Here is a 7,079-nt window from a genome sequence, read left to right as displayed (position 1 = left end):
GGGAGGCTGAGGCAGGAGAATGGCGTAAACCCGGGAGGCGGAGCTTGCAGTGAGCTGAGATCTGGCCACTGCACTCCAGCCCGGGCGACAGAGCAAGACTCCGTCTCAAAAAAAATAAAAATAAAAATAAAAATAATAAATTGTATTTTAAAAAATTGTCGTAATAGCTAAAAGGTGGAACGTACCCAGGTGTCTCTGGACAGATGATTGGATGAACACAGCGTGGTCCTTCCACACGCTGGAACATGACTCAGCTGTGAAAAGGAGCGAGGCTCTGACCCAGGCCGCAGCACGGATGCACCTTGAGGACGTCACGCTCAGTGAGAGACGCCAGACACAAAAGGCCACACGGTGTGTGACCCATTTCTACGAAACGTCCAGGACAGGCCCATCCACAGAGACAGGGAGGGAGGGGATACATCGGTGCTGGCAGAGGGGATGAGGAGTGACGGCTGATGGGGACAAGGCTTCCTTTTGGGGTGATGGAATGTTCTGGAATCAGAGCTGATAGCTGCACAAGTTTCTGAATGCACTAAAATCCATGCGATTGTATTAAAATGGAAGGACACTATTGTGTTTTTGTAACGGCATCAGTCAGCGCTGGGCTGCCTCCTGTGATCCTTGATTTCATTCTGTCCCTGGTCCTCTCTGTCCCTGTGGTCACATTGCCGTGTTGGGTTTGGGGTCTCGGGGTGAGTGGGCTGTGGGAATCACCTCCCTCTCAGAGCCTCGGGGTCCTCTGCGGAATGGGGCATGGTGGGGCTTCCCCCACAGTGCTCAGCATGGTGGCTGGCGGTCCCTCTGTGCCTCCGTGCGTCCACCCGGCGCGGGGCAGGGGCGGGGCGGGGCACACACAGGGCTCTTTGTGCCTGGGCTGCCTCATTAGGAGGCGGCCCCTGTCACCGGGCCCAGAGCAGCTGAATTAATTAGCTGGGAGCCTTCCCGCTTGGCTAATTGTGCCGGAGACGCCGTCGTCACGGCGGGTGGGATGCAGGCGACCGTCAGCCAGCCGCAAAGACCTCAGTCCCCTGGGCCGGGTCACCTGCCACGTCACCCCCAGCTTCTCTGTGCCTCAGTTTCTTCAATCGGGGCATGCCTGGTGTGAAGGCCCCTGGGACCCCAGAACTCAGAGATGTGTCTTTTGTAAGGGGAAGAGGTTAGGAGATGACAGAGCCCCTGCCCTGGCCCGGGGCAGGTGGGGAAACTGAGTCACACGGAGGCAGAGCTTGCCACTGGAGGTTTCACAACATTTGATTGGATCCTGAGGCCCGGGAATTCCACCATGCTCAGGTGTGTGCCGGCCAGCCGTGTCCCCGGAGCCAGCCATCCACAAGCCCTGTCTCCTCCCTCCATCCTCCCAGCCGCTCCCTCCCAGCCCTAGGTGGGCTGTTGCTACTTCCCAGAGAGGTAAACTGAGGCCCATGGATGACTATGAAGGATACGGGCCCTATAAAATGCTCATCCCAAGGCCTGATCCCAAAACGATGCACATAACTAATGAATCAGGTTCACAGCTTGAGGGATCCCCAGACATTCCTCAAAGCTGCACCCCCCCTCCCCTGTAGACTCCAGACCCACCTCTAAATTGTTATTATTTTATGATTATTATTACTATTATTTGAGGCAGGGTCTTGCTTTGTTGCCCAAGCTGGAGTGCAGTGGTGTGATCATAGCTTCCTGCAGCCTTCACCTTCTGGGCTCAAGCCATCCTCCCACCTCAGCCTCCACCTTCCGGGCTCAAGCCATCCTCCCACCTCAGCCTCCACCTTCCGGGCTCAAGCCATCCTCCCACCTCAGTGTCCCGAGCAGCTGGGTCTACAGTCGTGCACCACCACGCCGAGCCAGGCTGCAGTGCAAAGGCATGATCTCAGCTCACTGCAACGTCCACCTCCTGGGTTCAAGGGATTCTCCTGCCTCAGTCTCCTGAGTAGCTGAGACGACAGGTGTGCACCACCTCACCTGGCTTTGTGTTTTTTTTTTTTTTTTTTTTTCATATTTTTAGTAGAGACGGGGTTTCACCATGTTGGCCAGACTGGTTTCAAACTCCAGACCTCAAGCGATCCGCCTGCCTTGGCCTCCCAAAGTGCTGGGATCACAGGAGTAAACCACCACGCCTGGCATCCACCGCCAAATTAGGAATGCAAAACTCTCCTTCAAGTAGGGCAAGGCCCCTACATACAGACACACGCGTTTGAGGTTTATGCTCATTTTATTATAAAAAAATACAGAATCCAAAGTTGATTGTGACGGGAAGAGGGGAGGCCCGGTCGCCAGCTCCAGGCCTGGCAACGCGGCCCGCCCCGCCGACCCCCTACAAAAGCCCTCTGCCCACCCACCACCACCGGGCGTGCCTCGAGCCGCCGGCCGGCAGCCGTACACAATATATATTTATATATAATATATATAAAACACAGAATCAGGAAAGGCGGGTAGAAATATGAAATCCGTATAAATGCGTTGTTTCCTTCATTAAAGTGTCTTCGGGGAGGTGTTTCTTGTTTTTTGGTAGTGGTTCCCTCCCTTTTGTCCTTTTTTCTTTTTCTTAGAAACATTATCAGGTCACAGAGTTGAGGGAGGGGCTCTGACAGACGAAACGAGCTTATTGCAAAGTGCAGCTTCTACTCTAAAAGTCCACCCCACCCCCCCACCAAAATAAAAGACCCCCTAAGAAGGGCTGAAGAAACATAAATGGTCCAGTCCCTCCTCAGGAATACATGGAAAATAAAATCACAGTTTGCACTTGCTGGCTCTATTTACAGGACTAGAAGGTCTTCTCCGCCTCGGAGAGGATCGTGTGAGGCGGTGGGGACGGGTAGGGGGCTGTTTGCATCGGCCTAAGACATGGGGGGACTGTGATTCCGAAGGGCCAGCGCCCTGGGGCCAAACACTGGCTGGGAGGAAATTACCAGGAGGATGCGGGTGGGCGATGGGGTATGAGGGTCCCCCAACCACAAGTAGGGGCGCTCACCACGCACCCCTTCTGGCTCAGACTCACCCAACCTGGAGCACCAGGGGGGACCGTGGTGGGCTGCAGCCAGAGCCCCACAAGTGGGGTGCAGAGCAGAGAGGAGCAGCTGTGTTCCCGACCCCACGTTCCGCGTTCCCCTCCCCCAGGCTGGGGCACAGGGACCCCGCCCCGCTGCAATGGCAGGGAATAAATTAAATTAAAAACTCAAGTCTTTTTGATCCAACCATGAAAAATACACTTAAAAAAAAAAAATCGCCAAGAGGTTCCCGGGTTCTCCGACACCCCAGAGGAGATGGCTTGGCCAGGGGCTGCATCAGCACCCCAGCCCCTCGGGCCTCGGGGGGGCTCTTGGTCCTCCCTGAGGGCTGGTCCTGGGGCGGGTGGATGGCCCCTGCCCGGAGGGGGCAGCACCAGTGGAGGGAGAAGCAGCGTCTCTTTTTGGTCTCAGAGGCGGGGGCCGCAGCTGGGTCCGGAGGGCCGAGGTCAGGCAGTCCAGGTGGGGCCGTCCAGGCAGGGCCGGCGTCCGCGGGGCTGGGACTAGGAGTCCAGGAGGGTCCAGAGCAGGGGGATGGTGCTGAGGAAGAGGCGGCAGCCACCTAGGCTGCTGCACGAGTTATTGCTGGTGAAGATCGGTTCGGGAGGCTCGTACAGGGTCTCATCTGGCGGTGGCAGAGACAGCACGCTCAGCGGCGGCCCGAACCCCACTCGCTGCTACCGACGTGCCGCCCAGCCTCAGGGTGCACATCTGCCCAACGGGCTCAAAACCCCACCAGGTAGGCCCTCGGCTCCCTCTTGGTGCCATCCCTGATGCCCACTCTCCGGGCAAAGTCACTTGGCCTCAAGTGGGGGACCTGGCGGTTGAATTCAACATTCACTCTTTAATCTTTTTTTTTGCATTATTATTGTTGTTGTTATTATTATTATTATTATTTGAGACAGAGTCTCACTGTCGCCAGGCTGGAGAGCAGTGGTACCATCTGGGCTCACTGCAACCTCCACCTCCCGGGTTCAAGCGATTCTCCTGCCTCAGCCTCCTGAGTAGCTGGGATTACAGGCACACGCCACCACGCCCATCTACTTTTTGTATTTTTAGTAGAGACGGCGTTTCACCATGTTGGCCAGGATGGTCTCCATCTCCTGACCTTGTGATCCACCCGCCTCAGCCTCCCAAAGTACTGGGATTACAGGCATGAGCTACCGTGCCCGGCATGCTTTGTTTTTTAGAGACAGAGTCTTGCTCTGTCACCCAGGCTGGAGTGCAGTGGCGTGATCTCGGCTCACTGCAGCCTCGGCCTCCTGGGCTCAAGTGATTCTCTCACCTCAGCCTCCCAATGTGCTGGGATTACAGGCGTGAGCCACTGCGTTCAGCCAACCTTCACTCTTGAAGGTATGACATATTTGTAAGATGGGGAAATCGAGGCTGGGGCAAGGCAGGGCAAGATGGGGAAACCTGAGGCCCCCTGTCCTGGCTCTTCTGAACATTCACTGGTTCTGTGGGTTTAGGACACAGGTGGGGGCCTGGATCCTGCCCTTTCCCCTGAGCACTTACTGGTGGGCCGCACATACACCTTCAGTCGTAGGCAGGGCCGGTCCACAGCATTAGGAGGCGTGGCCGCTAGAAGAGAGGGGATGGGGATGAGTGGGGAAGTGGCTCTTGGTGCCTGAGACCTCCTGGGGCTGTACTCCCTTCCCCACCTTGGTGAATCAACCCTAACCCCAGGTGGAAAGCCACCCATAAAACTCCTACGTGTACATCAAAGCCCCAGACACAATGCCCCCTGTTTCCCAGCAGTCTCCTGCACATTCGCCCCGCCCCTCCCTCTGTCCAATCCTGACTCCAAAACCTGGGGGTGTCTGTGTTCTGCTCTGCCTCACCCCAGGGCAGCACAGGGTGAGCTCAGAAAATGATGTATTTGTTTTCAAGCAATCAGCAAAGGGGTGATGTATTAACAGTCAAATGATTGACCTGGGTTCAAATCTCTGCCCTCTGAGAGCCTGTGGACAAGTCACTCCCTCTCTGGGCCTCGCCTGGCAACAGAGTAGAGTCTCTGGGAAATTGTGTGTGTGCGTGTGTGTGTGTGTGTGATGGAGTTTTGCTCTTGTCACCCAGGCTGCAGTGCAATGGCATGACCTCAGCTCACTGCAACCTCCGCCTCCTGGGTTCAAGTGATTCTCCTGCCTCAGCCTCCCAAGCAACTAGGATTACAAATGTGTGCCACCATGCCTGGCTAATTTTTGTATTTTTAGTAGAGATGAGGTTTCACCATGTTGGCCGGGCTGGTCTTGAACTCCTGACCTCAGGTGATCCGCCTGCCTCGGCAGCCCAAAGTGCTGGGATTATAGGCATGAGCCCCTGCATCTGGCCGGGAAAGATTATTTCCATATGGTTCTTATGCCCAAAATTCCAGCATCACTGCCCCTGCTTCTGGGCCCACAGAAGCCTCCTGGCGTGCAGTGGGGGCGTCTGCAAGCATCAGGAGAGGAAGAAAAGGATGCCTGAAGCCAGGGCCACTGGGGTGTGCACACGTGTGGACAATTGAACAGGGGTGGGTCCACGTGCACGCACACATGGATGTGGTCTTGCTGTCTCTGCTGGGCCCAGGGCTCCCAACGGCCTGGCTTTCATGGCCACCACCTCTGCCTGCCTCCTAGAAGCCCCTCACACTGGAAGATGAAGATAAAAAGCACATAATAAAAATAACATTCGTCACAGAGATAGGACGAATAATTACAATAATTATCTTTATGAAACTGCCGTCTCAGAAAGAAAAACATAATTTTTCTTATATTATGGGGACTTAATTTAAACACCTTCCCCCACTCCCCGACCCGCTTCTTCCTTGAATTAAAAGGGAAAAATCCAACTAGAGCAGAGAAAGGAGACAATGGGGCCTTGTAAAGTTTAATTTCACACAGCAGGAGCTGGGTGTCAAGGCACTGGTCCCCCTGCAGCCTGGGGACACAGACCTCAGATCCCCCACCCCACTCCCCATCCCTCAGGCCCCAAGATGCTGAGAAGCCAGGGTCCCCACTCCATGGGAATCCCTCAGTCTCAGTGCCACAGCGGAAGCCACGAGTGTGACTCCATCATCTCTATCTCGGGTGGGCAGTGGCTGGACCCCACATTCCCCACCAAGGTCACAGATATCTGGCCAAGCAGGACCGGGACTCCGAATGGTGCTGCTGTGTTCCCCACCTGCCGTTGGCCTTTCATGGGGACGAAAAGGCCATCTTGGGACCCTCTGATGAGCATCAGGGACCGGCAGCCTCCCTAAGCCCGGCCCACCATGGGATCCTGCAGGTGTGAAACTCCCCAAGGCTGCTGCTACCCAACCTTCAGATGAAGAGCCCACGGTCCTCAGGGATTCTCCAAGCCTGGCATGGGTCCCAGGGAGATGCAGGGGTGGGTGCGGGGTGGGGAGGACCTGGAGACCCCTACCCAGTCTGGGTGCGGCTGGTGCTGCAGAGGCCCTATGGGGTTTTTTCTTCTTTTAAAGACAGGGTCTCACTCTGCCATCCAGGCTAGAGTGCAGTGGAGTGACCAGAGCTCATGCACTCCAAGCAGCCCTCCCACCTCAGCCCCCTGCACAGCTGGGACCACGGGCCCAAGTCACCATGCCTGGCTAACTGGTTTTATGTTTTTGTAGAGAGAAGGTCTCCCTAGGTTGTCCATGCTGGTCTCAAACTCGTGGCCTCAAGTGATCCTCCCGCCTAGGCCTCCCAAAGTGCTGGGATTGCAGGAGTAAGCCCCAGCACCCAGCCTAGCTGTGGCTTCCACCATGCTCCCCTCCCCTGCTGGGCTCTGGACGCCTCAGTTTCCCTCCTCAGTGGGCTGGGGCACGGGCACCCTGGTCTTGCTGTCGGGAGGGTGAGACAGGTCTATTGGTCCAACCGCCAAGTGGTCTGAGCTGTAGGCTCGAGGTCACAATAGTGCAGCCTCAGTCCCCCTCCAAGCCTCAGTTTCCCCATCTGCAACGAGGGACGAGGACAGTCCTGGCCTCCTGGGATGGTTGGGAGGATGGTGGGTCCATCATGCACTTGACACCTTGGGGGTCAGTGGCCAGCGCCAGCCGCGTCCCCACTCCGCTGCCCCGCCCACTCCCCGCCCCCC

The 7,079-nt window shown here is 56.3% G+C and overlaps 1 protein-coding gene across 1 annotated transcript in view; it reads right to left on the bottom strand.

Moving 5' to 3' along the window:
• Window positions 1–3,505: 3,505 nt before the first annotated feature.
• The window catches only part of EFNA2 (ephrin-A2), a 20,337-nt gene continuing 16,763 nt past the window's right edge, over window positions 3,506–7,079 (bottom strand). Inside the window, exons 3-4 of the mRNA XM_011964103.1 lie at window positions 4,518–4,583; window positions 3,506–3,627 (exon numbers count right to left, since the gene is read on the bottom strand). Of these exons, the coding sequence (XP_011819493.1) occupies window positions 3,506–3,627; window positions 4,518–4,583 (188 nt within the window). The remainder of the gene's footprint in view (window positions 3,628–4,517; window positions 4,584–7,079) is intronic.

This window comes from Colobus angolensis, unplaced genomic scaffold (genome assembly GCF_000951035.1).
Source record: "Colobus angolensis palliatus isolate OR3802 unplaced genomic scaffold, Cang.pa_1.0 Scaffold64, whole genome shotgun sequence".
NCBI classification, from domain to species: Eukaryota; Metazoa; Chordata; class Mammalia; order Primates; family Cercopithecidae; genus Colobus; species Colobus angolensis.
Note: the sequence above shows the minus strand (reverse complement) of the source record. Positions and strands in the feature narration are given on the sequence as shown.